The sequence below is a fragment of the Haliotis rufescens genome, unplaced genomic scaffold, assembly GCF_023055435.1.
Source record: "Haliotis rufescens isolate VD_foot unplaced genomic scaffold, xgHalRufe1.0.p SCAF_3, whole genome shotgun sequence".
Taxonomy (NCBI): Eukaryota; Metazoa; Mollusca; class Gastropoda; order Lepetellida; family Haliotidae; genus Haliotis; species Haliotis rufescens.
The window spans coordinates 46,089,215-46,106,318 of NW_025964001.1; the positions used below are offsets into that span (position 1 = coordinate 46,089,215).

General features: G+C 49.2%; 1 protein-coding gene across 2 annotated transcripts in view; it reads right to left on the bottom strand.

The window, feature by feature from the left end:
- The window catches only part of LOC124125106 (neutral alpha-glucosidase AB-like), a 75,342-nt gene that overhangs the window by 15,049 nt on the left and 43,189 nt on the right, over nt 1–17,104 (bottom strand). Inside the window, exons 4-11 of one of the 2 annotated variants that reach the window (XM_048403021.1) lie at nt 15,585–15,752; nt 11,691–11,745; nt 10,476–10,581; nt 10,105–10,201; nt 9,904–10,005; nt 9,542–9,620; nt 8,863–9,036; nt 7,867–7,928 (exon numbers count right to left, since the gene is read on the bottom strand). In XM_048403021.1, the coding sequence (XP_048258978.1) occupies nt 7,867–7,928; nt 8,863–9,036; nt 9,542–9,620; nt 9,904–10,005; nt 10,105–10,201; nt 10,476–10,581; nt 11,691–11,745; nt 15,585–15,752 (843 nt within the window). Of the gene's footprint in view, nt 1–7,866; nt 7,929–8,862; nt 9,037–9,541; nt 9,621–9,903; nt 10,006–10,104; nt 10,202–10,475; nt 10,582–11,690; nt 11,803–15,584; nt 15,753–17,104 lie in introns of both variants that reach the window. The other variant, XM_048403020.1, reaches the window with a different exon arrangement.

Consider the following 17,104-nt stretch of genomic DNA (forward strand, 5'->3'; position numbering starts at 1 on the left):
GTGGAGTTCCTGCTCATCCACTATTAAAGTGGGATGGTGAAGGATCGGTCTGGCTGCCCTGGGAGTTGATTCTTGCTATGAAATCTCATCGGCACTGTGCGCCAGTGGACAAGGGTGGTGTCAAATGCATGTAGCTCTTTCACACTTGCCACAGTAGCCAGAGCCAAGAGGAAGACTGACTTCTTGGTGAGGTTGTATAATGAAGCTGAGTGAAGTGGCTCAAATGGGGCATCACGCAGCAACTAGAGAGCCATATTCAAATCCCCCCCTGCCCTTAAGGTGTCTTTCACTGTGCAGGAACATAAGAAATTCCGCCAAGAATGGGGGAGATGCAGTAGTGGGGTCCTGATGTTTCCCTAAAGAAACTCTCAAAGGACTGCCACATGTCATAATTTTTTACAAACCTGAAGAGGTTATGAATTCTCTGATGAAATCCTCCTTGGGGCACTTATTGCATTTTCCAGGCTTCAGAAAATCTACATGACATGTTGTAACTATTTTGTAATAATAACTATTTTGTTCCTAATAAAATATTACCACACTAAAAAACAACGTTTTTTTGTGTATGATGTACGACCACCAAAAAAGGGCCTCTCCCTACTTTGGCGCCAAACGCCAAGGGAAACAACTCACACCCAATTCACTTTCCATATGTCTTCTTGCAGACGGTATGTGGGGCGGTGGGTGGCCGTGCCCCAAGGAGGATTTCATCAGAGAATTCATAACCTCTTCAGGTTTGTAAAATTCTCTTTCTGATTAAATCCTCCTTGGGGCACTTATTGCATAAAGACAGACTCCCAAAGATTACTTAGGTAGCGGCATCCGTCTGCAACAAGCGTAAATAACAAATCGTTTTAATAAGAGAGTTCCTTTATTTTTTTAAAAACCAACCTTATCGTATAGCTCCACCGTTGAGAGGCGGGGGCTGAAGACAGGGCGTGGTTGTAACCAAAGTTGATAATTATACTTTAGTAAATATTGAAAACTCAAATACACATCCCCCCCCCCCTTTTTTCACCGTATACAAGTGAATTTGACGGGGACTTCGAAAACTATAGCGAATCCCTTAGTCAGGCTAGAGGGTCCCCGTAGTATCGAACGAGTGTTTTTAGAATCGAGTGTAGATCGTTGAAAGATGACGTAATAGATGGCCAGTTTAGTATATAAACAGGTGTTGTTGAGTCAAACTAATATATGACAGAACTTTACGATCACGAAGGCTCAATCGGCTAGAGACGTAGAGCTCTGTCCAGTGCGGAGTACTGCTTGACCGAACCGAGCACGCTCCTTAGAGTGTTTGTCGAGTTGGTAATGCTTGATGAACGTGCTCGGCCGGCTCCAAATAGCCGCTGAGCAGATCTCCTTAATGGGCAGAGCCGCGGCGTACGCTTTATCCACCGCGAGATAGACTGTTTGCTCGCAGGGGAGCCAGGCTTCCCACCGCCGTAACAGCAGAATAATTGATTATCCTTACGGATACCCATAGTTCTGCTGATATAGACCTTAAGAATCTTGCGGACATCCAAGACATGAGCATGTCTTGCAGAGGTCCCCGACAAGGAAAGGCTGTGAAAGAGCAGGTAGCTCGATAGGAGCGGTCACGTGGAAAGCGTGTGCGACCTTGGGACGGTGAGAATCCGGTAGGCGAATACTGATTCTGTCCTGGTGAAAGATGGTCAGCTCGGGATCGGCGGACATTGCGTGAATGTCGCCTACCCGTCTACCTGACGTCACCGCCACAAGGAACACTGCCTTCCAGCTCAACAGCTGAAGGGAGAGAGACGATAGATCCCGAAAGGAAGGACCGGACAGCCAATCAAGAACGATTGACAAGTCCCAAGGGGGGCTAATCCGCCGGACAGTCGGTCGGATCCTGTCCACACCTGCTAGAAAACGCTTCACTAAAGGGTGCGCACCCAGAAGTGCCCCGTCGATAGGTACATGAAAAGCTGCAATAGCCGTGGAGTACCCCCTTACTGTCGATGCGGCCAATCCGTCGTCTAGTCGCGACTGGAGGAACTCCAGGACAGCTACTAGATCCGCAGAAAAGGGATCTGGAACCCCCCTATCGACACACCATCGCGCATAGCAGGCCCATCTATCCTCATACTGAACGTTTGTCGAATCCCTCCGCGAAGCCAGTATTGTGTCTGCAACTAGTGCAGAAAAAGCCGCTCTTCTGGAGGCGATTCCTGACAGTGGCCAAGCCACCCACTGAATCCTGGGATTCGGGTGGAGGGCCCCGTTCTGGGATAGTAGGTCCGGTCTTAAAGGTAATAGAACAGGAGGCTGAGCCAGAAACCTGAGAATTACGGGAAACCAACTCTGCGCCGACCAAAGAGGTGCAAGTAGCACAAGTAGTCGCGCAGGCTGAGTGGCTAGCTGAGACAGGACCCTGGAAACCAGAGGAACTGGTGGGAAGGCCCACAGAACTCTGTCCGTCCAATCTAGCCGGAAGGCATCCGGTGCCACCGACCTCGGGTCGGGGACTCGGGAGCAGAACGTTGGTATCTGGTAATTCGCTCCAGACGCAAACAGATCCACCTGGAACGACCCGTACAACCGGGAGATATCTCCGAATATCCCCAGGTCGAGCCTCCACTCGTGAGAAGCGAGGATCTGGCGAGACAGAGCGTCCGTGCGGACGTTGTCTACCCCCGGGAGATAAACAGGTATCGCACCACAGGAGGAACTGCCACGTCTCTTGGAGGAGTGACGTAGACGCCGTTCCCCCCTGCTTCCTGATGTAAGTCATCGCCGTTTGGTTGTCCATCTCTAGACGAACCACATGGCTCCAAAGCATATCCTGGAAGCATTGGAACACCAACCTGACCGCTCTCAGTTCGAGCACATTGATGTGCAGTGAGATCTCTTGCTGGGACCATAGTCCCGATGCTGTGTGATCGTTCAGAACGCCTCCCCAGCCGGAGAGTGACGCGTCTGTTTGAACTGTGAGAGACGGAACGGGAGTGTCGAGGGGGAGCCCCCGGGACAGATTCCCGTCCTCGGTCCACCACTGAAGGTGTGTAATGAGCCATGTCGGGGTCTCGAGTATCGTCCTCCGAGGTCCTCCGAATTCGCCCATAGCTGGCGCAACGCTTGTTGAATAGGTCGCATTCTTAAGCGCGTTCGCCAAACCACATCTACTGTCGCCGCCATGTTGCCTAGCAACTGGAGCCATGTACGAGCAGTGTGCCTGTTGGAGGTAAGGAACTGTAAGGTTACGCTCCTGACCTTGGCAATGCGGTCTTGAGTTAGGGAGACAATCCCTCTCTCTGTGTTGAAATTCGCCCCCAAGAAAGTCAGATTCTGAGCTGGGGTCAGATCCGACTTCTTTAAATTGACTATCCAACCGAGCGTAATTAGAATGTCTAACACCTCTTGTGTAGCCATCTGGCTCATGTGGTGAGATAGTGCACGTAGTAATCAGTCGTCGAGGTACGGGTGACATAACCGTCCTTTCGATCTGGCAACTTGGGCAGTAATCAACATCAGCTTGGTGAACACCCTCGGGGCCGTAGCGATCCCGAAGGGTAGAACCCGGAACTGATAACACCCCCTGTCGAAAGAAAACCTTAGGTATTTCTTGAATTCGGGGTGTATGGGTACGTGGAGGTAGGCGTCTTTGAGGTCTATTGACGTCAGCCATTCCCCTGTCTCTACAGCGGAGATCACTGCACGCAGTGTCTCCATCTTGAAGGACGGTACCTCTATTAATTTGTTCAGCCTTCTCAAGTTGAGAATGGGTCTGAACCCTCCGCCTTTTTTGGTGACAAGGAAATAGGTCGAGTAATAACCCTTGTTTTCCTGTCCCAAGGGTACTGGTTCTATAGCCGCCTTCTGTAGAAGCGCTACGACCTCGGCCCTTAGTATTTCTGCCTTCTCTCGGGTAGCGGGCACTGGGGTGTGCCTTATCCCGGAGAAGGGTGGCGGAGGCAGTCTCCATTGAGGCAAGTGGCCTTCCCAGAGTGTGGACAGGACCCAGGGGTTGGATGTTACCTTCTCCCATTCCGACAGGAATAGAGTAAGGCGGCCGCCTACGGGGACTGCTGGCTTGAGGGAGTGAATCCCAACAGTAGACAGTTCTGTGACTGGTCTTTGTGGGTTCACCTGGGCCGTCCCGAGGGTTACTGGGAACCCTGTGGGTTCCCTGCACCTCGAAAAGGCTGCTGGGGTTTACCCGCGCCTCGGCCCCTGCCTTTGCCTTTCTTGCCCCTCCCCGAACCCCTGCCTGATGGAAGCGGCTGCTTCCAGGAAGGCTTGGGTTGCCCAGCCGGCGTCTCGACATGGGAGAAGTCAAGTGGGGATGACCGTTTGCGGGGCTTACTAGGCACTTCCAACAAGGCTTTTGAATCCTTGATGGAGGCGTAGAGCTCCGCGGCCTCCCGAACTACCTGCTGCGCCCCCGGGAAAAGGGTAGAACCCATCCGAAAGGGAAGCGCCAGTAGCTCTTGGCGTGTGGATGCTGAATACTTAGACACAGACATCCATAGCCTGCGCATGCCCATGATTGCGCACATCATTTGGGAGGCACAACTACGTATAGCGTCCCTCGCCAAATGACTATGTACCTCAGTGAGTTGCCTGGCTAACTCTGATGAGTCGCTCTGGCCCTCCCCTATCAGCTCCCTCTGCACCGCAGACAGGTACGCTGAGTGGACCGTAATCCGAAGCTGTTGGCCGGCATTACGAAACTGCTCCTTGAAGCAGACGTAAGCCGCCTTCAGCTCGGTGCCACAGATTGGGAAGGGAGGCAATCGCCGGCCCTGCTTGGCCTTAGCCAAAGAGGGGGTCGAAGACCCCCCCAGGGTCACCGAGGTCCAGACGCATTCGTCGACCGAAGGCACCTCAAAATCCTCTGCCATAGGGTACCGTTTAATAAGTTCGGGTAGGTCTAACTTTTTTCGGTTACCCGATAACAGAGGATCGATGACCTCGTGCGCCAACGATGACAGAATACCGAGTCGCACCTGGGGCGGCTTGCAAAGAGCAAACGCGTCCCCCGGAAGGCGGAACTCAGACGAGTCCGACTCGGGAGCGGTGGCAGCCACCTGCGGCAGTACTTGGGCTATTTTTTCCCGTACGTGTCGCAGAGAAGAAGCGAAGGAAAAACCTGCAGGGGTCTCCGAGCCTTCCTCTCCCTCCTCCATCGACTCCTCATCCCTAGTCTCCGAGCCGAAGGTTAACTCCTCAACCAGGGAGGAAGTAGACGGTATCGGGAGCGGACACTCAAAGGCCTGCGACCTCCGATCCCCCGGCTGTCCCCGGCCCGAAGCCGAATCCCGGTCCCGAGGTGCTGGGGGTTCGGAAGAACCCACCTGACCACTGGGCGTGGAACCACAGGTCGAAGCTTCGGCCTCCGAGAAGGCCTCCGGCTCCGCCTGGGAAACAGGCACGGAGGAAGTGAACGGGCCGGCACCCGCCACCCCTCCAATGGAGAGCGATCTCGATCCCGAGCCTAAGCCCGGTCTCGAGTCGTCCCCGAGGCCAAGCGGCCTGCCACGGCCGACGCCGGGCATTCCACAAGGCCCCGAGGCTGCTTCCGACACCCGACCTTTACCTTTATTTCCCCTACCCTTACCCCCTTTACTTTTGGAAGGGGGGGGGGGGACTGACTTATCCCTAATGTCCGCCCCCGCCTCAAGAAGTCTCTTGTAGTGCAAAAGATCAGCATGGCGATTCTTGGACGCCTTGGGCGTGAAGCAGAGACAGACGGGGCAAGTTTGGTCATCGTGACCTAGTTCCGCTAGGCAGCGAATACACTTGTCATGATTGTCCTGTGTGGGGATATTGGCCTCGCAACCGGAACACAATTTGAAGGCCTGTAAGAGACCGTAATTTATTTGAACCGGTGTGCATGTATGTTTCATGTATAAGTGCATGAGATATAACAGAAACAAACATTAAGGTGCAGTGCAAAGGCGTAATGTAATATACGATATAATATATATACATTATAAAGGAGATAGTATTTAAAAAACAAGCTTCTGACGTCCGATATACGGAGAAAGCCTGAGTTAATTTATTGAGACGTTAAGGGTCTCCTTTTAATTAAAACTTCAGGTTATAATTACGTAGTTTACATTGCAATGATAATGAACAACCATGTCGTTTTTATAAACGATCATGAGTTAGAGTATCAAAAAAACAATGATGACTACCAAGCGGCGGCCATTACTTGAATGGACGTGCCACGTACGCATGGACGCCGAATTTACAACATCAAACTTTTAAAGGAAATGCGAGGTGTTACGCCTTTGCAAAAGAAAAGGAAATGTTCCTGAGCTGTCATGTACGTCTTGATTGGCGGATGACATGTGGAAAGTGAATTGGGGGTGAGTTGCTTCCCTTGGCGTTTGGCGCCAAAGTAGGGAGAGGCCCTGTTTGGGTGGTCGTACATCATACACAAAAAAACGTTGTTTTTTAGTGTGGTAATAATTATTAGGAACAAAATAGTTACAACATGTCATGTAGATTTTCTGTAGCCTGGAAAATGCAATAAGTGCCCCAAGGAGGATTTAATCAGAAAGAGAATTACCTCGTAGAAGGTCTGTGAGCAAAATTTATAGCTGTTGCACTGGCCGGATTACCCTTGGCGCCTAAGGCCCTTTGCAGATATACCAGAACTGAGATGAAAAACCTGTCTGCTTGGCCAACCTGGTAGTTCCAGGAGGTCGTCTGTGGCCATGTCTTTGCAATCCACAAACCAGCCCCTCGCTGGCCACCAAGGCGTGATCAAAGTCAGAGCAAGGCTCTTGGTTGCTTGATCTTCTGCATCTCCTTGGGAAGAAGTACTGGTGGCAGAAAAGTATACGCTTCTCAAGTGATGCTGAATGCGTCCGGCTCCAAGCCTGCAGGTCTCGGGGATCGGGGAAAAGTTGAGATCTGGTTGTTTTGGCAAGTGGCGAAGAGGTCGATGTTAGGATGATATAGGAGAAGAAATACCTCAGGAAGGAGCTGCCCTTCCTGACCTAGATAGAGTGTTTGCCAGAACATTCCTACATCCGGGCATGTGCTGGACCAAACAGCATAGGCCCAGCCAATCCACCAGATGGAAGAACCGGAATGTCTGTCGAAGGAGGGAGTGAGAGTGTGTCGTCCCCTGATTGCGTAGACACCGAACCACCGTAATGTTGTCGGTGGATAAAAGAGAGTTGAGAGTACTGGAGTTGCTCTTGCCAGTGTGATATCGCCAAAATGAGTGCCTCCAATGTGCTGTGCGGCGGACAACCGCTCTGAGGTCAGCTCTTGGCCCTGAGGTCGTCTGGTCCCAAACCTGTAAAAAAGCATCTACGAACAGGAGGGACTTTGGGGATAATTCTGTTAAGAAGACGACACCTAAGATGTTCGACTCTACCTCCACGAGCTAATATGTAATAAAGTAGAATGAATAACCAATACAAAAGAAAATATTTCACAATGCACAACACGTGTGGTGAATTCAAAATGGCAGAATGGAACAACCATACATTCGTAATTACCATGACTAAATGACACAAATGAATTGAAAATAAAGTACCCTTTGATAGGGGCAAAAAGGCACAAACCATAAACAAGTGAAAACGAAGTATAAATAAGAAGCAAAGGATGTTGGAAAACTGCAGATGCTTTATTTCTCAACAACACGTCTGTCCGTGTTGACTGACAAAGCAGTAATGTGCTCTTATGTGATGTCACCACTTCTTGGTAACGTAGCAGCTGTGTGAGGGTATTGCTACATCTTCTGCAGCTGAACCTCTCACAGCTTCATCTTTCTGTAAAAAAACAGCAGTAAATGTATTAAAGAATAATGCAGTATAAGTTAAAAAAATAAATAATTCTAATGATGACATGATATTTCTATTTTGAACAGAAAGAAGTTCTTACGATTTGACATCATCTTCATCGTTGTAGTTCCATCTGCACTGGTGGTAGGCAATGGAGAAGAGCTGGAACAACAGAAGAGACATGTACCCATCAGACACGATCAAGTGAGAATACTGTTCCCCTGACTGGAGGTGATACTGTTCCCCTGACTGGAGGTGATACTGTTCCCCTGACTGGAGGTAATACTGTTCCCCTGACTGGAGGTGATACTGTTCCCCTGACTGGAGGTAATACTGTTCCCCTGACTGGAGGTAATACTGTCCCCCTGACTGGAGGTGATACTGTCCCCCTGACTGGAGGTGATACTGTCCCCCTGACTGGAGGTAATACTGTCCCCCTGACTGGAGGTAATACTGTTCCCCTGACTGGAGGTAATACTGTCCCCCTGACTGGGGGTAATACTGTTCCCCTGACTGGAGGTAATACTGTCCCCCTGACTGGAGGTGATACTGTTCCCCTGACTGGAGGTAATACTGTTCCCCTGACTGGAGGTGATACTGTTCCCCTGACTGGAGGTAATACTGTTCCCCTGACTGGAGGTGATACTGTTCCCCTGACTGGAGGTAATACTGTTCCCCTGACTGGAGGTGATACTGTTCCCCTGACTGGAGGTAATACTGTTCCCCTGACTGGAGGTAATACTGTTCCCCTGACTGGAGGTGATACTGTTCCCCTGACTGGAGGTGATACTGTTCCCCTGACTGGAGGTAATACTGTCCCCCTGACTGGAGGTGATACTGTCCCCCTGACAGGAGGTGATACCTTGACTGGGGTGGGGTGGTGGTTATTGACCAGAGGTAATATTGACCCCTATATCTCTATATTGACCAGAGGTAATATTGTCCCCTTGACAGGGGGCAGTATTGACCAGAGGTAAATGTATTGCCCGGAGGTAATACTGTCCCCTTCCTTCACAGGGGGGGGGGGGGGGGGGGGGGGAGAGAGAGGTATTGCCTGGAGGTATAATTGTCTCATGAACAGACAGAAGGTACTGACCGGCGGTAGTTCTGTGGTCCCAGTGAGCGCTCCATACTGTTGAAACACATCCTTGGGACGCGGTCCCAGCAACACAAACACATCAATGACCCCACTCTCAGAGAACCAGTGTGTGTCTGTCCTGGGCAGCTCTGTATTACCTTGAACCATGTCAGCCACTTTGGAGAAAAATGTCTGCAACAGATAATAAACTGAGGTGAAACACAATCCCAGATTATCAGGTATGAATAAAACCTAGAGCCAATACACTGCTGCTAACCATGTACATTCAACTACACAGAATGGTCAGCTGTCTACATTTGGCAAAGCAGTTTTTTTAGTAAAAATGTCATTTTCTCCTAAAAATAACGTTAGGGAGGGAATAAAATCTTCAAAAACTTAATCTGTGTTTGTGGTTACTTCAGCACGTGACTCTTTCATGATTTGGGATTTTGAAAAATACTGAACAAAGGTACCAGTTCACTACTGGACTGATCTGTATAGCAAGACTCATCTAAAAATATTTAATGGTGTTGGGAGTTCTGCTCCGGAAACGAACACTACCCCCATTTCAGTATAATACATTTGAATTCTAACACACCTTTATTATCATGCTGATCTGTTATGCTAAGGCTATAACAACACACTAAGACACATGACAATGTAACACCTAATGATGCTGCTGAGCCATACTGTGTACCTTGTCTGCCACAGTGGAGCTGATGTCAATCCACGTCTCTGCAGCATTGTGCCAGAATATGCCGGCTGTGTTCTTTTTGCTGAAAACATGGCAATACACCCAGTTTAGTCAACAAATATTTAGTGTTTATCAGGCTGACCATCAGGGGAAAAAAATGTAACATGAACTTGGTAATGTTCAAATCACCACTGTAGTGAAGAAGATATGTGAGTGTCAGTAATATTTTCAAAGATGGCGAGGCTGATCTGACACAGCACAATGATCGAAAATGTCTCTCTTGAGGAATAGATAGACACTAGCATTAGCCTGAGTCCGTGTCATAGAGTGGTAGTGGTTGGGAGGAGGGGGGGGAGGGTACTCACTTGTGTGCCAGCATGAGGGGAACTGCGCCGTAGAGAGCCATGGGATTATACAGGTCATACTCAAACACATCCAGGTTGAACAACCGATAGGGCTCAGTGTTTCTGAAATGAAACAATCCCGTCATTCCAGATGACCAAGCAGAGCAGTAACATGGAAGCAACAGCACAATTGTCGAAACTAACTTAACTAACGTCACTTACTTTGTTGATTTGAGAGCTAGGCTTTCTGCATGTTCTGGAATTCCATAAACAAAGTCGAAGCCCGGGAATGAGATGTCTATCCCCACAGATGTTGGACCTGCAACAGACCGGGCATCTGTCAGTGGGGCAGTGGGACGAGTTCAGTGCTACAAGCAGGACAAGGGTTTCACCTGGCTATCAACTCATGCTCTAGGTGACAACATTTATAACAGTGTACCACACCTGCAAAGAACTTCTGGCCTGTCTCTCCTTCCAATCAGTCATTTGTTTCAAAGTGACTCAAAATGAGTCCATGTAGCTTTTAGTGAGAGATGTGCGTGCATGCACTCACCGTGAGGCTTTCAGTGAGAGATGTGCGAGCATGCACTCACCGTGAGGCTTGGAGTCTGTGAAGGACTTGAAGGTCTCTTCCCACATGTCGGCCTCCTCATCTGTCTTCTCCGGAGGCACCTGCTTCTCCTCATCCTCTTCTCCCTCCTACAGAGAACACACACTACAAGGCTGGCATCACTTCACTTATACATAGCCAGGAACATGGTACAAGGTACATATATATCCAACTACAATCAACCCTTGTTAAAAACTCAAAGCTTCACATTTGTCTAGCTATGACTTATGTAATCATTTGCCACTGCTTAATGAGACAGAGCAAGTACAAAAATCCCTAAGGTTCACATGACATAGTTATAACCACACACAGACCCTCTCATGCATGTTATGCTGAAACTCAGTCAACCACATGACCTAGGTTTCATTCAAAAAGTGGAAGTGATCAACTACAATTATCTCTTGCAAAACTTGGTCAATAGAAACTTGATGAGTATTGATGCATAATGGCCCCCTTCAATCTAGTATGTAATGTTTGTTGATTATACCAATTGAGTTACCAACCCATCCACTTCAGAAATGTGTGAGCAAACTATACTACCTGTAACAATGGCCTCACCTGGTGAATAATATACCATAAGCATTTACTCACAAATCTAACAGTGATTAAGGACAAAAGGAATGCTCCCATTACAGGTCACATCATGAAAGACAATTTGATGATCTTTGACCGATGAACGAAATGACGACAAGAAGTCAACATAAGCCAATCAGAGAGCATCGTTCTCCAGCTCAACTGCAGCTTCAAACTTGGTGACTTCCATTCCAGAATGTACTTCGAAAAATATTTGACAAAGTTCTCAATTCAAACTTTGAAATCTGAACAAAAACATATACTGGAATGTCCAACAGACATAGGCAGTACTTCACATGGGCTATTGAAAGTCTTTTCCATTTCAAATGTTTATTCTAGTGAAGTGAGAGATGATTGATTTTGACGTACTGCCTGTAACTGTCATTTAGAATGCCTCATGTTAACATTCTGAAGATTGCATGATAAGAAAACATATTCAGACTTTCACTGATCTAGTAATCAACGTTCTGATTGGTTGGATGAAATGTTGATCTGACGTTACCTGTAATGGGATGTTTTTAGATCTTTGTTTCACGATGTCCAGATCTAAGATCTAATTTTTTTTATAGATTTGCAAAGATACAAACTATGCAACTGACACATGAACGTAAACAAAGTAACTCACCTTCTTTTCCTCCTCACCCTTATCTTCTGCAGGAGAGTCTGGCTGTTGCTCCGCTCTGAAAGGGGCGGAAAACCAAGAATATAATCCCGAGCCCATTCTACTCAACCAGCCCCTACAAAGTGGATAGAAACATTGTGTTCCCAGAGATCTAGATTAGAAACATGTATAGCAAAAAGCGGAGGTGCATGCAGCTACACACAACATTATCACAACACTGACTCCACACAAAACATGTCATGAAGCTACTTCTAATACAATGCTGCCAAAGGCAAATACTTTTACTATCAGCATCAAAACATTGGTCAAAACAGTGGTGAAAACATTCCTTGAACACAACAGGTGCATGCCAAACTAAATTACAGACAACCCATAACCTCAATCTGTTAATAGCCAATACGTAATACTTTCTATAAGATATCAATTTGTTCCAATTAACAAGTCAGATTATCAGATGAGTTTCATGTTGTCCTCATCCCAAAAGGTGAGTGCATGAGTTCTAGAACACTTCTCTACATGCTCTAGTCTACACCCTCACACACCACCACCTCTCTACACCCTCACACACCACCACCTTCTCTACACCCTCACACACCACCACCTTCTCTACACCCTCACACACCACCACCTTCTCTACACCCTAATACACCACTGCCTTCTCTACACCCTAACACACCACCCCCTTCTCTACACCCTAATACACCACCCCCTTCTCTACACCCTCACACACCACCCCCTTCTCCACACCCTCACACACCACCCCCTTCTCTACACCTTCACACACCACCACCTTCTCTACACCCTCACACACCACCACCTTCTCTACACCCTAACACACCACCACCCTTCTCTACACCCTAACACAACACCCCCTTCTCTACACCCTAACACACCACCCCCTTCTCTACACCCTCACACACCACCCCCTTCTCTACACCCTCACACACCACCGCCTTCTCTACACCCTCACACACCACCACCTTCTCTACACCCTCACACACCACCACCTTCTCTACACCCTCACACACCACCACCTTCTCTACACCCTCACACACCACCCCCTTCTCCACACCCTCACACACCACCCCCTTCTCTACACCCTCACACACCACCACCTTCTCTACACCCTCACACACCACCACCTTCTCTACACCTTCACACACCACCACCTTCTCTACACCCTCACACACCACCACCTTCTCTACACCCTCACACACCACCACCTTCTCTACACCCTCACACACCACCACCTTCTCTACACCCTCACACACCACCCCCTTCTCTACACCCTCACACACCACCCCCTTCTCCACACCCTCACACACCACCCCCTTCTCTACACCCTCACACACCACCACCTTCTCTACACCTTCACACACCACCGCCTTCTCTACACCCTCACACACCACCACCTTCTCTACACCTTCACACACCACCACCTTCTCTACACCCTCACACACCACCACCTTCTCTACACCTTCACACACCACCACCTTCTCTACACCCTCACACACCACCACCTTCTCTACACCTTCACACACCACCACCTTCTCTACACCCTCACACACCACCACCTTCTCTACACCTTCACACACCACCACCTTCTCTACACCCTCACACACCACCCCCTTCTCTACACCTTCACACACCACCACCTTCTCTACAACCTAATACACCACCACCTTCTCTACACCCTCACACACCAACACCTTCTCTACACCCTAACACACCACCCCCTTCTCTACACCCTCACACACCACCACCTTCTCTACACCCTAACACACCACCCCCTTCTCTACACCCTCACACACCACCACCTTCTCTACACCCTAATACACCCCCCCCTTCTCTACACCCTAACACACCACCCCCTTCTCTACACCCTAATACACCCCCCCCCCTTCTCTACACCCTCACACACCACCACCCTTCTCTACACCCTCACACACCACCACCTTCTCTACAACCTAATACACCACCACCTTCTCTACACCCTCACACACCACCGCCTTCTCTACACCCTAATACACCACCGCCTTCTCTACACCCTCACACACCACCCCCTTCTCCACACCCTCACACACCACCGCCTTCTCTACACCCTCACACACCACCGCCTTCTCTACACCCTCACACACCACCACCTTCTCTACACCCTCACACACCACCACCCTTCTCTACACCCTCACACACCACCGCCTTCTCTACACCCTAATACACCACCGCCTTCTCTACACCACCACCTTCTCTTCACCTTCACACACCACCGCCTTCTCTACACCCTCACACGCCACCACCCTTCTCTACACCCTCACACACCACCACCTTCTCTACACCCTAATACACCACCGCCTTCTCTACACCCTCACACACCACCGCCTTCTCTACACCACCACCTTCTCTACACCCTAACACACCACCACCTTCTCTACACCACCACCTTCTCTACACCCTCACACACCACCACCTTCTCTACACCCTAACACACCACCCCCTTCTCTACACCCTCACACACCACCACCTTCTCTACACCCTCACACACCACCACCTTCTCTACACCCTAACACACCACCCCCTTCTCTACACCCTCACACACCACCGCCTTCTCTACACCACCGCCTTCTCTACACCCTCACACACCACCCCCTTCTCCACACCCTCACACACCACCCCCTTCTCTACACCCTCACACACCACCACCTTCTCTACACCTTCACACACCACCGCCTTCTCTACACCCTCACACACCACCACCTTCTCTACACCTTCACACACCACCACCTTCTCTACACCCTCACACACCACCACCTTCTCTACACCTTCACACACCACCACCTTCTCTACACCCTCACACACCACCACCTTCTCTACACCTTCACACACCACCCCCTTCTCTACACCCTCACACACCACCACCTTCTCTACACCTTCACACACCACCACCTTCTCTACACCCTCACACACCACCCCCTTCTCTACACCTTCACACACCACCACCTTCTCTACAACCTAATACACCACCACCTTCTCTACACCCTCACACACCAACACCTTCTCTACACCCTAACACACCACCCCCTTCTCTACACCCTCACACACCACCACCTTCTCTACACCCTAACACACCACCCCCTTCTCTACACCCTCACACACCACCGCCTTCTCTACACCACCACCTTCTCTACACCCTCACACACCACCGCCTTCTCTACACCCTCACACACCACCCCCTTCTCTACACCCTCACACACCACCACCTTCTCTACACCCTAACACACCACCCCCTTCTCTACACCCTCACACACCACCGCCTTCTCTACACCACCACCTTCTCTACACCCTCACACACCACCGCCTTCTCTACACCCTCACACACCACCCCCTTCTCTACACCCTCACACACCACCACCTTCTCTACACCCTAACACACCACCCCCTTCTCTACACCCTCACACACCACCACCTTCTCTACACCCTAATACACCCCCCCCTTCTCTACACCCTAACACACCACCCCCATCTCTACACCTTCACACACCACCACCTTCTCTACACCCTAACACACCACCACCTTCTCTACACCCTCACACACCACCCCCTTCTCTACACCCTCACACACCACCGCCTTCTCTACACCCTCACACACCACCACCTTCTCTACACCCTCACACACCACCACCTTCTCTACACCCTCACACACCACCGCCTTCTCTACACCCTCACACACCACCACCTTCTCTACACCCTCACACACCACCGCCTTCTCTACACCCTCATACACCACCACCTTCTCTACGCCCTAACACACCACCACCTTCTCTACGCCCTAACACACCACCACACTTCTCTATATGCTCTGACATTTTTCCTTGGCAACAAAGAAGCATAAGAACTTACTCTTTTTTACGCAAATGTTCAAACTTGAGCAATCCTTGTGAATTGATGCTGACAACAGGCTCTCCTCCTGAGAAGAAGTCCATCCGGAAGGGGTCTGACAGGATGACCACTTTACTGGTGCCCAGCGAGAAGGTGACTCTGCCTCTGGAGGTCTCCTGCACTGTGATCCTGTCCGGCAGAGAAGGCCACAACTGTACTGACATGATCAATGCAAAAAAGCATGCACTGACGGATAAGCTGCTCTTTCACATACATTCCTAGTCATATAAGTTCAATGAATACCCTGGATCATTTTGGCCCCCAAGTCTCTAAAGGATTTTGGGGCTTCCCAATGGCTGGCATGTGACCCCTATATATCAGTTCTATAGACTAAAGATGTACAAATGTCACTGTGACCAATCCACGTGCCCAGTGTGACTACCTGCTACGAACCATACTGATACCCATGGCTGCCTTTTCAAAATAACCTGTCGACATGTCACATGTAGTAGTATGTAAAATTTATTTTATGTACATATGATCAAGTTAGTGTACCTTAATGTTAGCTTTTCGTTTAATCCCTAAGCCTTAGTCCTCAACCACCCAATCTAACCTGCTTTACTATTACAATAGCACAGTCACTGTTACGCTTGTCTTCTCTATTGTTTCCCTGGGCCCCTATTGTCTAGCCCCAGCCCCTTAAATTCAGTGACAGGGGGCCTCATGGGACTGGTCAGCTTGCAATTTACACTTGCATTTGATCTGTTTTGTAGTTCACTTTTCACTGCTGGATGAAATCGTCATTTCTCACAGGTAAGTTCAAGTGTGAATTGTATATTTATGTGTCGTTATTTAGTGTTTTGGTATTATGTTTTCTAAGGTGCAAATGTATGATTTCTAGGACTGATACGATTGGGGTTTAACGTGTGTTAATGGGGTTTAATGTCGCTTCCAAGATTATTGCACTTATATAGCGACGTGCATGTACGTGTGTGTGTGTTTGTGTGGCTGCTTGTACTAGTCTGGACTGATGCCGATTTATAGTGCTAGCTCACTGAGATACCATGCCGCAGTTTAACATGAATACCCCACTCAGACACAGTATACTGACTCCGAGCCGACCAGTCCTTGTTTTAGCCCCTTAATGCCGAGCGCCAGACAGGGTAACAACAAGTACCATCTTTTAACGTCTTTTGGTATGACGCGGTCAGGGATCGAACCCTGGACTTTCCGCTCTCCGGGCGGACGCTCTACCACCAGACCACAGAGGCGGTTGTGTGAGAGTGAGTGTGAGGTTCAGGTGTGACCCCTTGGTAAGTCAAATTATATACAGTCAAGTCTCGTTAATCCAACAATCGTCTTTATCCGACACTAATGATGGGAACCGATTAAATCAGTGCTATTTAGACCCGTTAATACGATAGTCTCACACTCTGACACACCTAATTTGCAACGAATTACCGAAATCACTCATTAATCAGTCTCATTAATCTGAAGCAGTGAACAGCATACTCCGTAGTCATCTGCCCGCGAGTACACAG